This window comes from Protopterus annectens, chromosome 2.part2 (genome assembly GCF_019279795.1).
Source record: "Protopterus annectens isolate FY-2018-M chromosome 2.part2, PAN1.0, whole genome shotgun sequence".
In the NCBI taxonomy this organism is placed as follows: Eukaryota; Metazoa; Chordata; order Ceratodontiformes; family Protopteridae; genus Protopterus; species Protopterus annectens.
Window position 1 is genome coordinate 287,581,556 of NC_056730.1, and position 24,214 is coordinate 287,605,769.

The window sequence follows — 24,214 nt, forward strand, 5'->3', positions numbered from 1 at the left end:
AGAATTTAGTTTGAGGTGCCCGGTTTAGATGCTTTTTTATTTTTTATTAAATATTTTTTTTTCGAATGTGGGTAGAATCCCGGTCTAAAGTTGAATTATGGGCTACAGCGGTGGACCATTTCCATGAGTAGATTAACTGATTATCTAGTATAACGGCATGCCATAACTAACTGAAAATGTTTTTTTTTTCATACTTTTGCAAGTAGTGTATGCTCTGAAATATTAAACACATTATATGTATGAAAAAATATGACAGCTGGATGGTGCTTTTCCTTTCTGTTTTAAAGTAACATTTGCAGTTAGATGTTAGGTTTCATTTCGGAAAGCGATGTGTTTGTGTGTTGTTATCCAACATCGCGTTTTTTTCCCCATGTTGGAACTACAGTGCTAACTAAGAACTGACGAACTGTATAACTGAAACGGCTGGATTGGTTTGTTCAATTTCGTTGGAGCATTAACAAGTTTATTTCGTGGCATGGCTAGCCAAAATGGGTTGTGGATGGACGGATTAACAAGTTTCTTATTTGATTTGTGCAGTTTTTCTTGCGTACTAAAACGACTGAGACTACCTTTTGTTTTTAACAACTGCGCGGTGCTATTTACTGTAGGTATGTGATCCCTCTAGGGTTACATTTTTGTATCCTCCACGATTACATCTTTGTCCAACTACTTTCTGCTAAAATATATGACGACTGTTGCAAAAGTGTGTAGCACTGTGGCTCTCTCCCCGGTCAAAAAGCAAAACGTTCATGTTTACTTAATTGCTGTACATATTAAGCTACTGCAAGTCGTTTTTATGGGGAATCGTCTCTTTTATCCTGTTAGATTTTCTCGTTCCACCTTGTTTGTGTACTGTTGCCATACTCAAACTCTCCTTGTTAGAGCACATAACATTAAAATCTCCTGATAGGCATGTGCATTGTGAGCTAAGATTAGATAAACAGCTGTGAAAGCTTAAATGTTTTGACAGCTGACACAGTCGCACTGTACATATTCGCATAATGTCCTTTTAGCCTCGGGTGTTTGTTTTGTTGCTAATTAAACAAAATCTTGCTTTTTTGCTATTCCTTGAGGACTGGAGTTGTTGAATAAGACGTCTCATTGAGTTTCAGACTTATGTTCCTCTGGAAATGCATGCTAATTCAAAATCTGCTGTTCTGTCAAGTTTATAACAGCAATGTGTAAAATCTGCCCCTGATTTGGTGGTATTTGAATTCTCCATTATTTTTGGCTTTGTTGAAAATTATCGCAGTAAGGGCGGGCAGACAATTCCATAAATTAAGAGCATTTGGGCAGTTTCACACTTAAGTGCATAGGCACTGTTTTGGGGATTGATTTTTATATTTTTGAAAATGGTTCTCCGTTTCTGAAACATAAATGGCATATTCAGAACTGCCTTTCTAGGCAGCAGCACGTTTTTGTGCTCTTTTACAGCTGTGATGGCTATGCATTCCTGTGGGAATAGTTTTCAAAAGATTCATTATGAGCCGAAAGCAGAAGATAGAATTACACATGGATTACCTTAACATTTTGGTCGACAAACACTACTGCTTTAGTGTACTTACTTGGCAGACAAGATATATTTCAGGCTCCCCTTTAGTTATCAGTTTGAGGGTACATTTTGAAGGGGCTCTCATTCTATTGACTAAACTTAACTGTATTAGTACATGTTATTGTTTTACATTCGTATGGTTTTAGATGTATGTGTTGGTGTCAATCTGTCGTACCTGAAGTGTAATGATGTGGTAATATGAGATTTAAGCACTGAATGTATACGCGTTAACTGTCTGTAGACTTTTGTACGAAGCAAGTATGGATTACATGGGTGCCCTTACGTTAGTGTCGCATAGCTTTGGATTTAAACCGTCTTTTTTGTGGGTCTGGTACTTTTTGTTTTGTCGGAAGAAACTTTAGTAGCACAATCCACCAACTTGACCCCCTCCCGTTTTTTTATTCTTTATTGTCCTGTACTTTTTTGACACTTTACTTTATATTAAAGATTAGCAGGCATATTGCTGTTTCAGTCCTGTCTGCGTTTAGATGGCTAATGAATATCTTCAGCATCTTTTACAAGTTGCAGTGTAAAACCTTCAAATTATTTATCTGTTTCCTACTTAATCAGATTAGAGGGCCCTTCATAGTCCATTTGCACTCTGGTGCTAAAAGTTTCCACTTCCCAAGCAGCTGCTTTGTAAAGCTCTCTGTCATGTATGCAAGCTTTCATGGACTGTATGAAAGAGCTTCTGTTGGGTACGTTTTACATGGAGTGGAAGTATGCATGTGTTTTTTTTTTCTTTCTTAAAATGAGCTGGCTGTAATTCTGAAGTGTCTTGTAACAAAGTACTGCTTTTGCGAAGATTGGTCATCAGTGTTGTGTTTGTCCTATTAAAATCTATTAACATGCATGATGCATTTAGTTTTCCTTTGAGCAGTGCCAGGCTTACATGACGTTTTCACTACCTTTTCCACAAATTTAAAGAAAGCATAAAAAGACAAATTTAGGTCCAAGTTTAACAGTGAAACACAGTTGTGATGAAATTACCATCCACATATCTCCACAAAAATGTAAAATTCAGAAAATTCACATTGTCGTAAGGGGCTGTTTGTGGTAATGTCTGAAAACTAACTTCATTTATTTTCTGAGTGAGTGGGTCATTATGATTTTTGTTTATGTACTAAGATTGTGGATGTAGACTATACAGAATATCTGTGGATTTTTTTTCCAAATGGGACAGCTATGCACAGTGTGAGCAGTGAATGCTTGTTTTCAGAATTTTTCAGTTCTTTAATCTCTGTTTAAAAGCTATAAACTTTAGTTTGCCACACTTTTTTCCTGAGGGATGATATTTCAATAAAGCAACAAATGTTGACAAGATTATCGTGAATGTGTTCACATTATAAATTAATGATTCATTCTAGTAATTTAGAGTTTCAACTGCGATGCATTGACTGTAAGAACCTACCGTCTTTGGAGCAGGCATATTATCTCGTGTTTTTTTTTTTTACATTTTCTCTGTTTTATCAATATGTATATATGTTTTTACTATATTTAATAAATATATACACACACACAATATAAATACTCCAACACTAGTGTTTTTAAATAAAAAAAAAAAAGGAAAATAATTCAATTGAGCCCACTTCTAGAACTGCTTTTTTTATTTTACAGTTCAAGGCAACAGCTCAGCAATTAGCATTTCCATCCTAATAAGTACTTCACCCAGTAATATTTTATCCGCACACTGATGAGGACATTTTTTTTAAATCATGAAAGCACTAAAACACTGATTTGCTCTTATCTCAAATCCTAAAACTTTATGTTTTCAAGTCCTCAATTAGGATGAAAATTCTTGGTTGAATTGTCACATTGAACTGCAGCAATAAAATCACAATGCTAGGAAAGTGATCTAACTATTTTCTTGCTTGCATGTCTTTTCAGGGTTGACACTTTTACTGAATGCATGCAAAATTTTAAAGTAGTCTTATTGCTTTTTCATGATGTGGACCGATCTTTTCAATTATACTGTACTGGCCATACTGGTGGCCAATAATAAGCCACAAATATTCATTCTGGCAGATTTCCACAGTGTAAAGTGGGCTTCCAGCATTTTCAGTGACCATCTTTCTTGTCCATGCTATAGTTTTTCTGGCAGATCTTGTTTACTTAAATTTAATTTTTGTAATTAAATATTTCACTGCACGCTGCTTACTGGCCTTAAATAAGGTTCATTTGTTTTTGTTTTCTCAGCTTTCCCTGACCACAAACACGAGGCACATAATTAACACATTAAATTTTGAAGGTGTGCCAGTTTGAGGCATTGAAGAGCATCTTTTCCCAACTCTTTGCAGAAGAGACACAAGATAAACCATTTTTGTAGTGTGCCTCTCTGGGGGTTTTTGCTGTATATGCTGCTTCCCAGTTTGTCATTGTGGGTGTGTGTGCCCCCCCAAGTTAACTGCACTTCTGCATTGTATAGAGGACCTTGCACTTTTCTCGGTTTCGTTCCCTCAGACAGACTTGATGTGTATTTGCACACCTTTTTTTTTTTGTTGTTGTTTGTTTTACAGGATGCCTCTAGTAAACAAAATGCTGGTTTACAAGAATAGTTTGCATTTGTGTGCTTGAGAGAGGGTACATCAATGTTTTTTGACAGTTCCCGAAATTGAAGTGGTTTAACACTACTCAGTCACATCTCCGTATGAGGTTTGTGGCTTGCATTTTCTTGGTAGATAAGCAACATGGTTACCCTTGTGGATTAGATAATGATTGTAAAAAAATGGCTAAGGTAGCAAAAAAGTTTAGTCTCTTTTATATGTAGCAGTAGCAGCAGCATGTTGGCTAAATATCTCTACCTCGTCACTTCATGGTCTGAATTTCCTTCCTGCCACACTCTGGAGTTCTGCAGGTTTGCCCACATTTGTATGGGTTTTCCCTTTATACTCTGATTTCTTCTCATAAACATGCTAACAGTAAATTGCCCATACACATGTAGCAATGGCCCTTGTTCAAAGAAGATCAAAGAAGGTCAAGTTCATTTGCCTTGTTAGTGAATGAGTAAGTTAACGTGAATACATAGAAATCACGATTGGTGGGTCGGTTAATATAGTTGGGGATAATTTTGTGAACTAGCCAGTGAGAGCAGTTCTGTCAGAAGTATCTTTGACTGCAAATAGATTCGCACAGCATAAAACATTGCTGCTTGCATTGAGATTGCCAGTTGCCCCTTCAGGCTGTTCTGCTGACACTTATGTCCTTATGGGTATACAGTATTTGTAATGTGTGTAATTGCAGTTATTACTGCTGTTTCACAGCTTGTGGCTGGAATGTTTGTGAGTCTGCATGATCTCCCTATGTGTCTATAGCTTTTGTCACTGGCTCTGGTTTCTTTCCATATCCCAAAGCAATGTCACTGAGTTTGAGATCCTGCAAATGTTCTTGCGCAAGTGTGTGCGTTTGTGTATCTTTCCTGAAACGGACTGACTTCTTGTCAAGGACTAGTCCTATGCATTGGCATACTTTGCTTGTCATAACAAAGTTTAGCTCTAAGACCCTGAATACAAAATTGCAGGGGGGGGGGGTAGGTAGTATTACAGTGCTTACATGTACTGAATAACATCCTACCTAAGCTACTGCTTGTCTGCAACCACAGGTGTTGGCATTAGTGTTGCCTTTGTGCTTTTACAATAGCTACAACGTGAATGACAGCCTCAGATGTTGGCTTGTACACTGTCAACATTAGTCTTGGAAAATGGCATAAAAATATTAGCTAGTCGTGGACTTGCAATCCCAACTCCAAAATATGAGATATGAGTAACTAAGTATGGGGAATTGTGTACTTGCCAGTATTGGAGAGTTTCAAAAAGCTTGTCTGTCATTTGTAGGTAGACCTCAAAACTTCATTGCAGGCATAATTTGTACACTTTTTGTTTATGGTTGTTAACCATAGCTGTGTGTGTGTGAAGCAGGTTAAGAATTTTGATTCTCAGTTTCATGATAAAATTCTGTTATCCAACTATTGGGAAGAGAAAATTTTAGTGACAGGCAAAAGTAATATGTTAAAAGCAATTTACCTGACTATCAAATCTACTTCTCTTCAAAAATTGATGTATACCCAGTTGATGATATGGAATAATGCATATTATACACTCCTTACCCTGCATAAATTTAATTCTAAAAACTCTCCAACTTGTCCATACTGTAAAAATCAACCGGCTGATCTTCATATGTTCTGGAGCTGTAAATGCATATACAAGCTTTGGAATTCCCTTAAGATTCAACTTCAGAAGATGGGTTACCAAAGTACAACGTTGTCATGGAAATTTACGATTTTACATATTCCCCCGAAAGAACTCCCTAGATCACAAAGTACTATATATATTAATATTTTTCTGTTAAGGAAGCTTTATATAGCCACTAATTGGTTAGACCCATCTAAAACATCTTGGGAAAACTTTATAGAGTTTTGGCAACAAGGCATATATTAGCTCATAAACTACTTAGTCCACATAATAAAAACATTAATAACCCAAAAATTTGGGAACAGATATTTAATATTATATTAGCATAATACTTTTAACTTGAAGGTATTCACATTTATTTATTTGCTTGGAGAGAATTTTGTATTTAAACTGTATATTACTTATTAATTACTTTTTTTGTTTTTCCTCTATTCTTAATGTTCTTGTAAATATTTTATATTTGTTTGGTGTGATGGTTAGTGATATTAGTTAGTAGTCTGTTTTGTATTTTTTCTCTAAAAATTTTGTGTTTGTTTTTACTTGTGTATGAAAATAATATAACAATAAAGATTTATTATGGAAAAAAAAGAGAGTTTTGATTCTGACTCAGCTTGGCTGTTACGTTCTGGTAAAAAAAAAAGCCATTGTTACTTCATGTAGTTATCAAAACCTTATTGTGTATGGATGTGCAGTGTGTAATGTAAGCACGTATAGTATAATGTATACACAGTATAATATACATCCTACATTTTAAAGGACGGTTTCATTTTGCAAGTATTTACATAGGCCTAGTTGTGCAACTGAATTCTGAACATTTTATTGGATTGAAAAGAGGAAATAGCTGCTGCTCCTTGAGCACTGGGGAAACTGAGCAGGCTGCTGTGGTGAGTGGTGCACGTTTTGTGTCTAATCATTAACAAATGCAGGTGATTTCTTGTCAGGAAAAATTAAATAAGGGGCATGCAGAACTTGGATCGACAATGCCAGAGTTTACATGTGTAGTCCAGAATCATTTCTGTGAGCATGTAACAATTTTTTGTTATGCCTAGGCTTGAATGACATAAAACCATGAGCTCACTCTTGCTTTGTATATACTTTGGAATTGAGCAGTCGGGTTTCTACACGTCATCACAGAGTGATGCATATGTTTTTGCAGACAAGTTGCTATGCTTGACACAAAAAGGTGTAGGCATAAGGAGGAGTACAGATCAAGTATGAAGTTGGTGTGTTGACTGAAGGTGTTGTATAGTTAGTAGCAGGAATTTCTGACTGGGTCGTTATAGTGACATAAATCTTAAAATGCAAGTTTTTTTTCATAATTTTTATTATACACATTACAGTTAGAGGCAGAATTTTATAGGTTGCTTTTCCTACTACAGCTGACAATTGCTAAATAATGTAGAAGTAAGCTCTTATGCATTATCAGAAATTAAATTAATTAAAAGTCTGTTTCTGAGTAAGGTTTGTATTTTAGGTTTGTGCATATTGAGCAGAAGCTGCTTCATCTCGGCAGACTGAAATAAGACCCTTCAGGGATTTTTTTTTCCCTCTGAACCTGGTAAATCATTCAACCTACTCCCATCATACCAGGTTCCCGTTAGTAATTTTTTTCTGGTGTAACTTGTAAAGCTGCAAAATTCTCTATCCATGGATGTGAAATTAAGTAAAATAACGATTAAGGTCTTTGCCTCACAGATGCAAAGTAAAGGGTTTGATTCTGACCTCTGGTTATTGAGTAGGCTTATAATAATATGTAGATTGATAGTAAGTAGCGAGTACCTGAAGGTCATAGTCTAGGTAGTAAGAGTGACGGATGCTGTTTGATAAAAATGCCAGCTACAGGCCTAGAGAAGGTAACATGTTGAAATAACCCTTACAAAAGCTGCAAAATGATCTGATTTAGAGAGCAAGTGCTTGTGAATGTTTTAGCTTTTGTGTGGTCCCATTTGCTGCATATGTTTTATAATACTGGAGAAGAAATTCTTTATAAAGAGCCAGTTTTAGAGGTATGAACAGATCAGTGGAATCTGTCTTAAAATCTAAACAAGTCTCATTGTGTATACCTGAATGAAACTAGTGTTACACACATTTTTTGAGAAATGGGTGTATACCTTTAACCTCTTTTTCCATTTTGTGACCCGACTGAATAGTTTTTCGCAACAGTGTACAACAAAGTAAGGTCTATAATCACTTTCTTCTTATGATGTGGTGAGTCTTAGGAATTTCCATTATATCAGTGAGAAATGTTCTAATTAATCACCTGTTGAAATGGATGACCAGATAGTTCTGCTGTATTTTTTTTTGTCTTTGATCTTGAGCCTCAAGATTGGGGGGGGGGGTCTCTGAGCAGGACATTGGAGGCTTGCTTTGCATTGAGACTGCTGTTTTAAGTCTACATATCCTAAAGGTCTCTCGTATTGAAAAGGATATCTGGTGCATTGCAGTGTTTGCTGTTTACCCTTGCAAGCATTTGCTGGAAGAAACATGAGGTTTGCTGGAATAACCTGAGTGGTGGCCTTTGGAGAAAGATGTATTAGAACTTGATTGTCTTTTTGAAGAGGTTGATATGGTACAGGAAAGCAGCATTTTACAAGATGCTGTAATACCAAAGGGTAGTTAAAGTGGTAGAAGTAGGTAGGGCCTTGGAAGACATGGTAATGGACATATGAAAGAGGCAGACGCACAGACTGCACATAAGGCAGTTTTAGGATAGAGAGAGAGACTAAAGTATGAGCTTGAGCATGCTGCTGAGGTTTGTTTTTATAATTGTTGGTTAGATGAGCATAGATTTTATGCATCTGAGTTAAGGGTCAGTGCAGTAACTAGGAGTTCAAATGTCAACTGCCAAGTATGGAATAGTAAGCAGATGCATGCAGTCCTTCACTGTTGTACTCTAGGTTTGTATGCTGAATCTGAAAGATTGTGAGTCGCCATGTCTAGTTGTAATTGCCATTGTGGATAGTTCTAATTACTGTGGTCTAGTAAGTTATTTTTATTAGCGGTATAGCTCACTTCAGTGTAGTGAAGTCTCCCACTTGGAGATGAAAGCGCTAAAACATTTTTTGTTATTAAAGATGGAGTGTTTTAAATAGCAACTGGCGTCCTGGATTCCTGGTTCTTCCTTGGTATACTTCACAGTTTACTTGGTATTTTGTATTTTTACTAGTGTGTAGCTGGTCACAAGTAGCCACATTCTGTCTTGGCAGGCAGTGGATGTAACACAAGAAATAGTCTGGTTTGGGATGCCAATGCATCACAGGACAGACTCCCCTAAAATCTCATATGGGGGTGCCCCACTCCTTCATAATAGAAGACACTCTCATAGGGGCAGTTTGAACAACACTAATTCAGCTGCTTGAATGTCTTTGGGATGTGAGAGGAAGTTTGAGTCCCTGACAAAAAAGAAAAACAATTTGTCCCAGGAGGGATGAACCTGCTTCGTACAGAATCAACTGGAAGACTGACAGCTGTGAGCCAGCAATGTTAAAACTTTGTACTACTGTGCCCCCCCCCCCCATCTGTCATATGTTTTTGTCATATGTTTAACATTGTTTTTATTTGAAATGTAATTATCCAAGAGTAAAAGTTACTTGAAAGAAAAATCCATGTGTGTTGCTTCCTATTCACTGTTCTCTTTGTATTTTCTTTCTGTACTGTTAACTATCGTTTTTTTCAGAATTAATCCTGTTCTTGCCAAAAATTGCCTCCAGCCCTTTTTAACACTTCACTGTTCAGTTTATTTTAGTTTGTTTGTGCTGATAATTTCTGCTCAATTTCAGCAGTGTTAATTTAGGAATACATAAGATAGCACACAAGATAAGTCTAGCCTTTATAGTCATTGTGAGTTACTGCTTAAGAAAGTGTCACATTTTTACAGTGTGTCTTCTATTTGGGGCTGGATAAAGTAATCTATTATTTCTTAACTGAAGAAAACTTTTTTTGAATACAGCAAAATTATATAACTGCATCTTACAATTTTAGGGTGACATAAAAGTTTTGTTTTGCCACCAGGTAACAGTTAAATCGAAGAGTAAACAATTGCCTTAGGGAATGTAAACATGAAAGCCAGGGGAAGGTACAGGAGAAGCATGAGTGCTCAGAAGCTGCATCGTGGTCTTCCCTTTCTTGTTAGGGGGTCTTTAGGGTAGACTTGATGGCAATGAGGGATCCAGAAATGCAGTACAAGGAATTGAGTCTGGAGATTGTCTGATAGTGACATGCCACTAAGATTGGTGTCTGCCAGAGGGTCTGAGAGCTGTTGACCAAAGCAGCTCTTCAGGGAGTGTAAATGAAATGGTGGTGTTGGTGAGGCTGCAGTCCACAATCTGGTGAAAGGGTTTAGACCTTCGCTGAAATTTCTTGGAACGTCAGTTTAAGGGCAGATCCCCACTTGCGAAGGGATGGCTGCAGTGAGTTACCTTCTTTAATTAACTGGTATGTAATACACTAATCAGCAACAGATGTGCCGACAACTGCCCAGATGACCAGAATTTGACTAGCATCCTGAGCACTTGATGACACAGGCAGCAAGAATGGAGCTAACCATGTACAGTACGACTATCCTTCAGAGGAGGGAGTGGTGTTAGGCTCGCCAAGCCACTGATGGGTGGTATTTTTCATAGTGGGATATGTGAATTGAATCAGCAAGGTGAGCATTGTAGGCCACCACAGTGGCACTGTTATTGCATTCTCCTATCCATATGATGGAGGTGGTATAAAAAATGTGGATGCTGACAAGAGCATAAAATATCCTTATGTTTGCCTGAATGATGGTCCCCATCCAGACATTTCTCTTTGTGGATCTGTGTGAAATTCTGAGTGGAGTAATGAATGGGCAATATCAGAGGAGAGGCTTGATGGTCAGCAGGTGGGGGGCAAAATCACCTAGAAAAATTGAACTGCTTCCATATTAAGTTTAACAAATCTGGTGTAGCTTAATGCACCTAATGAAGGCAGACCACTGTTTTATCTGCCAAACATTCCACATTGGGACATTCAGATGAAAATATGCTTAATGCTGATGAAAATATGCTTAATGCTGATGTGGAAATTTATCTGGCTCTTAATAATGCATCATTTGACCTCTGTCCTGTTAATTGCCTTTGTCCTTTTTATTGGCTTTGACTTGAAAGTTTGCAAATTGCTGCATTTGTTCAGCAGTGGGAGTGGTGGGAGAGCACTGACTGCCATAGAATGGAGTTATGAATTTTTAAATTGGGAATCGTGTCTTTGCCAAAATTTGAAGTAAGAACACCTCCAGTCAGGTGTTGACTTTTCAAGGGACATTTCTTAAATCCTGGTCTGAATAATGTGCATTTTTGTGTTTTCTGGTTTTAAACAATGTGGGAGTTTGAAGCCCGTTTTCTACTTGCAAGAATGATTTGTACATTGGACTGAATGTGATGAGAGGTTGCAACACCCTGTCCCTTTTGCAGAAGTACTAGAAGGTGAAGAGTTAACCAGATTAGTGAATTTGGCTCTAGCATTGTAATCTGGAATCTCTCTGGCATGGAACTGGATTGCTGAGGGGGCCATGACATGTCCTGAGCATTGTACTCGTCTGTATGCATTCATGTCCTTTAACAGTTTTAGTTGTGCGGCTCTGGAAATTGTAAGAAGGCATTTGTGGATCTGCTAATGATAAAACTAAATGAAGTTGTGTAGACTAAGGCTTAAACAGAGTATAACTTTTGTAAATTGCCCATGTTGCTGCAGTTGCAGCACTTGGTTCTGCAGTTTGATTCCCTGCAGAATTGCATTCTCTGTATGGAGCTTTCAGGTTCTTTGTATATCTGTGCACATTTTTTTATTAGGTCCTCCACCATCAGAAAATTTGCGCAGTATGTGGATTGATGAGGTTCCAAATTGTCCTAGGATTGTATGTCTGCATCTGTATATCCTAGATGGAATAGTGTCCCATCCAGGACTGAGCCAAATTCCTGCCTTGTCATGATATAGGGTGTAGGTCCTCATGACCCTGAATTACATTTAACTGGTTAATGATGATGAATTCTCTTTAAAGTTATGGTGTTTTTGCTTGCCCTTGCATGATTGGGATCCCCTCTAACTGAAAGAACTCCTAGTCCCATACAGGACCTTGTGTTCTGCCAATTTGAGGCCCTTTGATATTCCAAGGTTCATAGGGTAGTACTAGGCTAACTGCCCTTGCGAGTCATTGTAAGCCTAGCCAATTATCCCTTGTGAGACTCAAACCCTGCACCTTGTGTTTGTAAGGCAAACACCTTAACCATTAGGCCAAGGGTAGAATAATTAGATTTGTGTTTTTTCTTAATCTGATGTCACTGTCACACCTTTGGAAAGGAAGTCCCCTGCCTTGTGGTTCTAAGGGGCTCCTTCACTTCATGGTTACTGTAGACTGCTGTGTATTGGTTTTGTTAATTTTATTTATTTATCCTTTGTTGACCAGGTTAGTCCCACTAGGCTAGTGACCTCTTTTTTTCAAGGGAAACCCAAGGTGATATTTATGCTACTGGAGGAAATTAAGGAATAGGGAACTGCCCCCTACTTTTTTTCGACAGATGCCATGGGATCTTTTACATCCAGCTGAGCTACCACCAACTCAAAACAGATGGCACCTTGGTTTAATGTTTCATGCAAAGGATGTTGCATTCAGAAGTGCACCCCCCATCTTGTCAATATTACAATCTTTGGAGTGGAAATAGAATCCACAACCTTCTGGTCTGCCAGCAACAAAGGCATGTGCGCTGCCTGCTGCGCTGCTGACACTGTTGTGTGTTGTACACGTTTGGTTGTCTTGTGTTGTGTCTAGTTTGTGGCTGACTAGAGTCTGATTAGGATCACTTAATTTCCCTTGTTTTAGAATAACAATAAACAAGGAGTGTAGAAGACAGAAAAGCCAAGACTGAGACATCCGTACTAAACTGAAAGAAAACGCCAAGCCTGAAGTCTGCTGAAAGTAAGAAGTAAAGGCCCACTCCTGTAATAATATTTGCAGGAATGTACCCTGTAACTGCTCTTAATATGAGTGGCTAGGCATTGTGTGAGCAGTTCAGTCCCAAGTAGAAACAAATAATACATGTATATAATTTGGAGATTTTGGAAGCTATAAGCAAGCAGTACAAACAATGGAGAGAGCGCATACATTTATGTAATGGGTAGATGTCGTTTATGTGCTGCAGGTTTAGAAGCTGGGAATCCTCTTCTTGGCTCAGTTAAGAATATATATACAGTGTAGCTTTTCTGGGCACGTTGGGTGTGCCTTCTACAAGTAAACAGTATGAAGAAGGAAGAATGTCTGAGATAACTGCTTGGAAAGTCAGTATCACACGACAATTTTTTCCATATAAATTTATTAATATTTGTATGGTGTTATTGTTATTGGTGGTAATTGGAAAATATAATTTCTGAGGTTTTCCTGGTGAAAATGGAGTGTAATGTAACCCAGTAGGGTCACTTGGAACTGTTGATAAAGTATATTTTATGGATCCAGTGTTTCTGGCTTGTCATTTTTAAGTAGCAGAGATATGTTTCACTTGCCGACATAAGTGATGTAGGGCCACACATGTTTTTTCTTCAACACTTAATACTGGTAATGTAAAGTGTAACAGAACTAAGCTTTTAAAGAGATGTGGCTATCTGTGGCTTTCTGTTATTAGTTCTGAAACATGGTTTTGTGCTGTTAATTTTAGTACCTTTTGAGCTCCTGGCAAGGACAGTTGTACACCTCTTCCAGACTGAAACCTCTTCTAGACTGAAAAAGGTGCTACCCTGCCACTGCAAAAATATTGCATAAGACGTATTTGTGTTGTGCAGAAAATAAATTTTATAATCCTGAAATGGAGAGGAAAACTTTTAGTGAGAAGGTTCTGATGTCCCCCCACCACCACCACCACCACCACCAAAAGGGAGCAGAAAGTCTATGATGTAAGATACAAAATTGGCCTATATGGTGACTGGTAAAAAAGTTGTCTTCTTATGCAAACCCACAAAGGTTTGCCATTTATGTTGACACATGCATGGTGGCTGTACAGGAAGATTCCCACAAAGGTTTGCCATTTATGTTGACACATGCATGGTGGCTGTACAGGAAGATTATGTAGCCTTATGAGCCACAAATGTAGTGCTGGTTTTGCCATAGTAGCATTGCTCATGCAACAAAAAAGAAAAGAAAGAAAATCTCTTGTGTAGTAACAGTGTTGTGAATGCCAATTTTGTAAATGACTTTGTCTGCAAGTTCAAAACCTTCATCCTCACTTTGTGCCTTGAGCCATCATAGGAGTGATGTTTGCTTTGATTGCATTTTTAATAAATAACACACCTTTATAACACACCTTTATGTCCTGTTTAATACAAGACATTTTGTGTCTGCTAGACCAACTTTTAGTCCAGCTTGAAGTATAATATGGTAGAATTTTATTTTAACCTTGTGGGCAAGGATGAAGAATAATTTGAGAATGACCTTTTAGAACCCTGGCTTGAACAAATGTTTTACTCCTTCCCTTAAGAGGATTTGTCTAGAGAGTTGCTTATGATATGGCAACAGCCCTAGGCAGCGTTCCTAATACCTGTAAAATAAAGTCTTTTGAATCCTAAATGAGAGAAGAAAAATGGGATGAAACCTCTGCAAGCAGTTCCTTATCCCCAAGAGAGGGGGGAAGTAGTCGGAGCAGAGCAAGGGTTACTGTGTGCAGGGTCTTTATTTTTTCTGTTGTATATGATGTGAATGCTACATATAGATTAATGTACTGCAGATGTTTTCAAAATATCTCTGCATTGTCAGTTTTTAGCCAGCACTCCGCACTACTAAAAGGAAAGGTTTGCCATTTCATTGCTGATAATTTTTCATCTCTTCTACACTTTCTCATGTCAGTCCTGTTACAAAACGTTAACACATTGTAATGCTAGTTTTCTCTGGTCATCACAATTTTAGAACTGATATAGGGGGGAGGTGGGGTATCGTAACCAGTAAGTATGATTCTGTCGTAAAATTTAATGACATGATCTCTGAGCTTCTCATAGCAGGTGTTTGGTGTCAGTGGAACTAAAATGGTTCTAGTAATTTACCATCTCCTAGTATTTCAAAGGACTGGATGAGTAACTTTTAAATCGTATAAGGGAGTTTTCTGGAAAAGGTAGATTTAATTGCTGGGGACCTAAATGTTCTTAATGTAGACTTCATAGCTCCTGCTGCTTCAACAAAGGCATTAAAACTATTTGATACCTGAAGGTTTGACAAATGATTTTACCCAAACAGTGAATGAGGCAACTAGAGGAGCTATCTTGCTTGCTTGGATCTCAAATCTGGATGGTTGTTGCATAGGTCCTGAGGTGGGAAGATCAGACCACTTAAGTGGAAGCTTTTAAGGTTATTTTCCACACGTCGTAAGTTGGGTAAGCATTGATTAAAATGTTTTCACTATTTTATAATTGTACTGTGAGTCAATTTAAGGAGGCTATTGAAACTTGGGACTGGTATGCTAGTTCTGAAAATAAAGATATAAGTGAGAACTGGGATAGTTTTTGCAATACCCTGTAAGAATGATATACATTCCCTATCTAAATTAAAAGGGAAAAAGACAAGTTTGTGGAGAAAATATAAAAATTCTCCTCCGAGTTTCAACAATTTAATAAATTCAGAAAAATGTAAGCTATAATTATGAGGTCTGAAGGATAACAAGGGTTCATTTAAACACTTAAGACGTTGTGGTTTAGATGATTATTCCAGTATAGCTTTGAAAGATGTCTCATATAATCGCTGACTCGGATGTATTAGTGAATTTGTTTGCAAATGGTTTGTTTAGCAATTACTCCCAATGGATCTTGGGCAATTTAGCCCCAGTGTGATTGAGGAAATAATAAAATAAATTTTATTTCCAAATCAGAGTTAACAAGCTTTTTTTCATTTGGGCAGGAAAAATTTGCAGTTTGCTACCTAAATATGTAAGATTGGCAAATGATTTAACAAGCGATAACTGGTTTTCTAAAATTCTGTATTCGCCAGTGATGTCTATTAAGCAAACTTTAAATTGGCCCCAAGTATGTTTATTCATTGAACCATTAAGTTTGCCAAAATTAGACCTGTGCACTCATCTTCACATTGTTATAGTTAGTGCTACAGCAGTACTCCTACAAGTTGCTCAACAAAATTGCATTTAAGACTTGTGGAGTTTGTCTTCACAAGGTGAAAATATACCTCTAAAAATGTCCAGATTTTTACCTCCTACCTTTGATCTTCATAAAACTTGTGTTTTTCTGGCAAATTGTCAAGGATTACAGTCACTAGGCATTTTAATTTCTGATTTCATATCCTTGCAAATTAAAAATGTGGTATCTAGTTTATAATGGCAGTGTTTAAAGTCCATCATTGCTTTGGCACATTGTCCCCTCTCCCCAGTTATTTTAGCTTTGTTTTGAATTGTTTAGCAAAATTGAGAGGTGTGGTTAGAAAGTGATGGTTGGCTTTAACCAGGTGGGCCTATTTAGTAATGGAGTTAAGCAGAATCTTTGAACATGAACGAGTCCAACTTGGACAGGATATGTTTGCCAAGTCCAACCAAAGTTTTGGAGGCATTGAATAAAGTAACATTTGCTTATAGGTATTTTTGCCTCTGCTTGTCTTCTGTCAGTGACTTTTTGGATGTCATCATCCCACATTGTTGCATTGTCTACCCACCAAGTCACTTGAGGGCTTTCTAAATGTAATCTTTGTTAATATTGCTCCTTCATAGTTTGCTTCAGGGCTTCTGGTAGCTGACACTTCCAGGTCTGCAACTTTAGTACAAGTGGTGTTTAGCAGGTACCTTAGACCTAATGCTGTCCTTGTCACAACCCTAGCACCCTGTTTGTGGGTTGTCACTAGCAGATCCCGTTCAGTTTTGTGCTGTGTAACATGATCAAGTCTTTGTGCTAAAAAGTATTCCAAATGCCGAGGTATGCTAGATTTGGAAGGTTTGAGTTTTTGCGTTTAATCTTCTGTCCTGCTTCAACAACCGTTTCTCTTTTCCTTTAACTGACCATTAACCTCTTCCATGTTTGGTAGTGGCAGCGATTTTATAGGTTCATAGGTAGGTACTAGGGTAGTAGCCCTAGGGCCTATATAAGCCTAGCCAAAAAGGTACCGTGGCTTTCGCCACCCAACAAAATTATTTTCCTGTCCCCCTGTCGAGCAGAGCCACAGAAGTGATCCCTGGGGTGAATTTCCAATTTCCCATCCAATCATCAAGATTTTTCATGAAGAGTGCTAATGAGGATCTCTGTTTGACATCAGTAGTCTGTTCCAGAGTATGGGAAGTCTGTGGGACAGGAATCTATCCCTCCAGCATGTTCTGTTTGTTGTGGTGCCAAGATTTAGGTCCCTAGATCATGTAGCTCGGAGGGATTGGGATTTCTTTAAGTGGAACATGTCCAACAGCTCTGGGTTTGACATAGCTTTGTATGTTAGGCAGAGATCACCTCTGAGTAGGCGATATGCGACGGAGAAAAGATGGAGTTTTTTGAGACTGTCTGCGTAGGGCATCTGAGGCCAGTAATCCTCTTTGTAAGGTATTTCTGTGGCCTTTCCGGTTGTTGTAGATGTCTTCTGAGGAACATACCAAAAGGGGCGTTGTACTCGAGTGATGAGTAGAGGGGAACAAAGACCTCTTTTTTTTGTTTTTTCTGGATGAGAAACCTTTTGTGATGAGGTGAGCCTCATAGAAGGATTTCCTGACCACTGTGGCGATGTGATTATCAAAGGAGAGACTACTGTCCACCTGTGTCCCAAGGTCTCTTATCAGACTTTCGGCGTTAAGTAGACTACCACTTATGTGGTAGCTCATGGGTACAGAGTTTTTACCAAAGGGGATGACAATACACTTTTTGGCATTGAGCTTCAGGCCATTGCTTTGACACCAGGCATCTGTCTCAGTGAGGCCCTTATTGTAGTAGTATGTCCACATCGTTAGGAGTTCCGATTATGGCTCCCAGTTTGCAAAGACCTTCTGTGTTAGCCTGTACTTCAAAGAAGTAGGTACCAAACAGGAGAGGACCCAGGACTGAACCCTGTTGTACTCCACTTGTCACTGGTCTTAAGTCGGATTTGGAGTCTACTACTGTCACAGTGTGGGTTCTGTCAGTGAGCCAGTTGGCAACCCATCTTGTGACATAGGGATTTATACCTAGTTTTAGTGAGCTTATCTATAATTCCAGAGTGGGGGATGGTGCCAAAAGCCTTGATGACATCTAGATAAGCTGTGTGAACCACCTTACCCTCATCTATGTCTTAAGCAATCGGGTTTAGGAGACATTATCTGCCTTTTACAAACCCGAACAGGGTAGGGTCCAGAGTTTGGAGATTACCAATGTCTTTGTTTATGAGTTCCATGGTGATATGTTCCATGGCCTTGCAGACCAGGCTCGTCAGGATAATGGGGCAGTAGTTCCCAGGGTCCATCATGGCTCCCCCTTTGTGGAGTGGGATAACCATCGCGGTGCACCATTCAGTGGGCACAAAGCCTGAGGTGAGGCTATGATTGAACATGGTACTTGGGTAGGGTGCCATTTCATTCTGTAGTTTCATGTAGAACACAGCCTGGATATTGTCAGGTCCCATGGATGCTGTGTTCTTGGCTTTGGAGAGCATGTTTTTTACCCGTGCAGCCATGATTACAGGAACTTTGCATTCTTCCGGTATAGAGATGGGCCCTCTAAGGGTGAGAGGGGGGTAAAGTTAGCTGTCTGCCAGGGTGTTGGCAATATCAGTTGGTTCTGTATATTTAGTGCCATTGTGCTGTAACTCGGAGCAGATATGAGCGTTGCCATTGAGATTTTTGACATAGCTATAGAATGCTTTGTGGTTGTCTTTAGAGTCGGTGGCAATTTTGTTTTCATAACTAGCGTTGGAGGATTTTGAGGTATCTCCGCTTCTTACTGAGGTTTACCAGGAAGTTCCTCCAGTCATGGGATTTTACTCTTTTTTTTTTTTTTTTTTTTTATTTGCAACCGTTTCTTTCTTCTGTTGTAGAGTTTGTTTATGGCAGAGGACCACCAGATTGGCTTGGTTCTATTAGGGATAGCATGATCCATGCACTCGTGTGCATTTGTGTAGGATTCAGCAGTCGTACCGCTATTGTCCGGCTGCATGGTTGCCATGAAGTTTGCCACTTCTGAGAAGTTTTTTACGGTGGTTTCCCTAATTGGGTGTGGGGGCGGGATGTGGATGTCTAGGGTGATTAGCTTATGGTTGGATCTGACCAACGAGGAATTGACCTCTGGTGTGGAACACCGGTTGCCCATGTTGGTAATGACTAGGTCTAGGATATTGCTGCCCCTGGTGGGGGTGTGAATAAGGTGATCCAAGGTGTTGGAATGTATAAATTCCAGAAAACGTTGAGCAAAAGAGTTGGTACATGAATAGTTTTCCAGTTAATGGTGGGGTAGTTGAAATCACCCATTATTAGGGTGTTGGGATGTACCCTAATACTTTCCAGTGTATCAAGAAATGAGTGGGAATCCTGGGGAATGATGGGGGGGGGTCTGTAGCAAGCTACAATTTGGATTGCGGTCTTGCCCAGAGTTAGTTGCACTTGGATAATCTCGGATGCATTATGCTGTGCAACTAGCCTGGAGGTGTGGATATCCTTAATGAATATAGACACGCCTCCACCTTTAATGCTTCGTTCCAGGATAGGTGGCCAAAAGGTGTGGTATGAATTATAGCCTGGTAACGCAGGGGTGCTCTCTGGAGCTTTGAACCAGGTCTCTGTCACTGCACAGATTTTTTTTTTTCTCGTAAGTAAAATACATTTTTTACAGCAGTTATCATTGTTTTCTCCATAGGGTTTTCTTGGTGCAAAACGCCATGCATGTCAGAAATTAATGGTAATACTCTACTTGTCCTATGAAGCATGGAGTTGGAAGTAATCATAGGATTAATTGAGATCCATTGATGTTGTTATGGTGTCACTTGTAATTGCCAGCAAATTTAAAAAATGCAACAGTGGCCAGCGGATTGGAAAAGGTCCATTTTGTATTCCACTCCCAACAAAAAGGGTAGTGCTAATGAGTGCTTAAAATATAGAATAATTTTACTTTTTGCATGATCACAAGGTAATACTTTTGAGTCTTCAAGCTAGATTCCATTATGTAGACTGAGAACTGCCAGATGTATAAACTGGTTTTAGAAGTGGTAGGGGCACCAGAAATCAAATTTCCAACATTCCCTGGATAATACAGAAACGTAAGGGAACATTGGGATTACCTTTGATTTATTGACATCCTTAATATTTTTGAGTGTGTCATACATGACAAACTCTGACGCATTTTTACAGAAATGGGGATAGTGCCTCTTGTTTGTTTGTCTCCTGATTCAAATGTTGGAAATGAATATTGAATAGCTGGTTTGGTTAAAGATGGAAAAAGAGTGTGACAAGGGTATATTTTAACACCGTGCTTATTTATTTTGTATACCAGATGTGTCATATAGTCATATACATATATATAGTCTCCCCTATAGTGCCTTTTTTAGGAAAAGTGAGGTTAAAACTACCAACATAAAAATTTAGTCAAAACACAAATTAAAGATCGTGCTGCTAAACGCTAGGAGTCTAAACATGAAACCGCACTCATTGCAAGCATTCCTAACCCTGGAAAATGCTGACATCTATGTGGTCACAGAAACCTGGTTCAAAGCTGCGGAGAGCACCCCAGCCTTACCTGGTTTCTCATTTAGACCCCAAACTGTGGGTAGTAAAGCCAAAGGAGGTGGAGTTTCAATATATATTAAAGACATGCCTCCAGGCTGGTCAAACAGTATGATATACAGGAGACACTCCAGGTGCAGTTAACTATTGACAAGACCCCTATACAAATAATAGCTAGCTACCAGCCCCCAAATCGGACCCAAGATGCCCAAACTGCCTATCTAGACCTCTTTGAATCCATCAAGATCCAACCCTTTACCCTGATCCTGGACGACTTTAACTACCCAAACATAGACTGAAAGAACTACTCTTGCTAGAACATAAATACGCAGGGATTCCTCAATTTTTGGTAAATGCAAATGCTTTGGAACAGCTAGTCAATACCCCCACAACAAGTGATAATATCTTGGACTTGGTGTTAACCAACATGAGTAGCCACTGCAGCATCCCTGCAGTATCATCCTCCCTTGTAAGATATGACCATATAGCGGTCACGTTTGAAGTCACCATCTCCCCCGGACCCCCCTCTAGTTAGGGTCAATCAAACTTCTCCAAAGCTGATTACAGCCTCATGAGGGACGGTATAAACAGCTTCACAGCCCCCCCCCTCTAGGAACTGGCACTAGTATCCCAAACTATACCAAATTACTGTACAAACATTTATGTAGATGCATGGAATCAGGTTTACTCTTCCTTGCGGAGGATGATTTAGCCCTGTCACGTATTCCTATCTGGTGGCCATCTGCAATAAATAAACTCTATAATAGAAGAAAAAATTGCTGACCAGGACCAAGATGGAGAAGGTGCCCAATTGGAAGCAGTCTCTCCTTAGCCTAAACAAGCAAATAAGAGCACTAGTGAAATACTCCAGAGCAAACTTCGAGTCCAAATTGGCCACATATACTGGAGACCATCATAAGGCCTTCTTTACATATGTCCATAATCTCAAAGGTAGCGCCCAGATCTGTTCAGAACTGATGACAAAGGACACCACATATAAAAATGCTGTAGATATAGCAAACTTGCTGGCTGACAGAATCAGCGAGTTCACCCCTCTGCCCCTCCCCTCATCAGTAAATCAGAACATTCCCAGTACCTGCCCCCTTCCCCTTATATCTAGGGATCAGGTCATCACTGCTCTCTCAAAAATACAGCCTCCATAAGACCGGATAACACCCTAGGCTGCATCCTACATGAACTCTGGCAGAAACTTGCAGCACCATTGGGCCCCCCTATTCAACCAAAGCCTGAGTACCGGTTTTGTTCCAGCTGAGTGGAGGACAGCCACTGTCATCCCTTCACGCAAAAGTGGAGCGTCCACTGATCTGAGAAATTATAGACCCATAAGTCTAACTAGCCTGATCTGCAAGGCCATGGAATGTATTATCATAGACCTAATAAATAAGGACATTGGCAGCCTCCAAACACTCAATCCCACGCAGTTTGGCAGCCTCCAAACACTCAATCCCACGCAGTTTGGCTTCATCAAGGGGAGGTCATGTCTGTTAAATTTGGTCAACTTTTTTGAGACAGTCACCAAAGACATGGATGAGGGGAAGATGGTGCACACTGCCTATCTTGACCTGGCCAAAGCCTTCGACACTATTCCCCACTCTGGCATAATAAACTGAGATAATCTGTATGTTGCCAGATGGGTAGCTAACTGGCTCACTGATAGAACCCACTTGGTCAAAATAGGGGAAGCCACCTCCAGCAGTAGACTCATATCGAGTGGAGTACCCCAGTGTTCGATCTTGGGGCCTCTGCTATTTGGGATATACTTTCCTGAGGTACAGGTATGACTGACCAAGTTTGCAGATGACTGCAAGTTGGGAGCTGTCATCAGTTCCCCGAGTGACTCTGACATCTTCCAAGAGGGTCTCGCCCAAACAAATGACTGGTGCCAGAAACATGGCCTCAAGCTGAATAAAAAAAATGCATCATCATCTCCTTTGGGGTGAGAGATCTCCCCACAAATTATCACATTAATAATGTTCTAAGTATGCAGTCAGTCTGAGGGATTTGGGCATCTAGATTGATAGCAGCCTGACTTTTTTGACCACCATGTTGCTTCCCTTGTACGGAAAGTTTTCTACGTGGCCCACCTCATAAGTAAGGGCATCTCATTCAGGGACAAGGAGGTCATAACATCACTGTATTCTTCCCTTATAAGGGCCATTATTGAGTACAATGCCCCATTCGGCATGTACCTTGCAAAGCACATGCAGCAGCTGGAGAGACCACAGAGGTTCCTCACCAGGAGAATCCAGGGCCTCAATCTACCATACACAGACTAAAAGCCCTATGCCTCTACTCTGTTTCATACAGACTCCTCCGAGGTGACCTCTGTCTGGCATACAAGGCAATCTCGGACCCCGCCTTGATGGGACATGTAGTCATATGTGCAAGTCAAGCTCCACTCGAGTAACCCACACATGTGGCTTCAACCTGGTCTGTGACATTAATAGGACTTGCTGGTGGAACAGATTTGTGTCCCATAGACTCCCCCTATTCCTCTATGGAATAAACTCCCTCTCCACATCAAGCAGAGTACCTTTTTAAGCGCAGTCTGGATAACTGGATGGGAAGTAGAAAATACATCCCTGGGATTCCACCCGTGTCCCTGCTGGACAGGAGCATTGGGTGCTGATTTGTCTATACATGGGCTAAACTAAACTCTTGGCTAGGCTTATAAGGGCCTCAGGGCCAGTAGCCTAGTCATTTCCTATGATTGTGAGATGCTGGGTTAGGTGAATACAGTACTGGAATCAAAATTGCCAGGAAAAGGTACCAACAACCTCAGATATGCAGCAACCACTACTCCTGTGATGGCTGAACACAAGGAGGAGTTGAGCCCATTATTGAAGGAGAAAGTATAAACTACAAGAGCCAATTTGTTGCTCAGCATTTTAAAAAAAAATCTAGTCCTAACAATTCTTTGCAGGTAGATGGGGGGAAAAAAGTTGAGGCAATGACCTTTTATTTTCAGAGACTCCAAAGATCTGTGTAGATGGTTAACTGCAACCCCAAAATAAGATATTTGCTTTGTCAGAGAAAAGCTGTGGCAAATTTTGATAGTAAAACTCTGTGGCCAATGCAGTAATTTGCTATGCAATAGGACTGAAGTAAGGTAGTGCACCAAAAAATGATTTTTTTTGAGAATTTTGTGAACTGCAAGAAACAGGAAGTGGTTATTATGTAAGGAAATAAATCCAGACTGTTCACTGGAAAAAAACTAGAATACTTTGGTCACATAATGTGAAGGTAAAATTAACTGAAGAAGGTACTGGTACTGGTAAAGATTGTAGCGGAAAAAAAAGGTACCGAAAGCTGAAATGGACAGTATAGTGAAGTAAAGAAAACATTTATTACTGAATTAATCAGCAGTGGTCGGAAGACGGACCTTGCACTCTGAAATCAGGCTTGACTAAACAACATACTTTATCACCAATTTCTAGTGAAATACAGTAAGTTGCTGTCTTTATTGTATAATGGTACATAGCTAGGAAGAGATGAAATTTGCATTTGCTGTTTTCATACAGCTATTATTGTTAATATAAAACATCTTTGGGTGTTTCTTGGCTTGTAGACTGGAGTGCATTTACAGCTTGATGTAGGTTACTGAAAAGGTAGTTACTAATTTTGGCACTGTTTTTGACGGTGATTGAACATGTCCATGTAAATTTATTGTTGGTTCTGTGACCCACTTTCTTTAATGGCTATAAGTGCAGAAAAAAGACTTTAGCTTGTAACATCTTGAAGAAACAATCTGGAATGGAAATTGCAGAATGTTCAGGGTGACCTAGGAGGTTTTT

General features: G+C 39.4%; 1 protein-coding gene across 2 annotated transcripts in view; it reads left to right on the top strand.

Moving 5' to 3' along the window:
• The window catches only part of RGMB (repulsive guidance molecule BMP co-receptor b), a 68,703-nt gene that overhangs the window by 1,046 nt on the left and 43,443 nt on the right, over positions 1–24,214 (top strand). Inside the window, exon 1 of one of the 2 annotated variants that reach the window (XM_044063871.1) lies at positions 461–608. The exons of the other annotated variant lie outside the window; for it this stretch is intronic. Within the exon in view, the coding sequence (XP_043919806.1) occupies positions 476–608 (133 nt within the window). The 5' untranslated portion in view covers positions 461–475. Of the gene's footprint in view, positions 1–460; positions 609–24,214 lie in introns of those variants that run through there. 2 annotated transcript variants of the gene reach the window in all.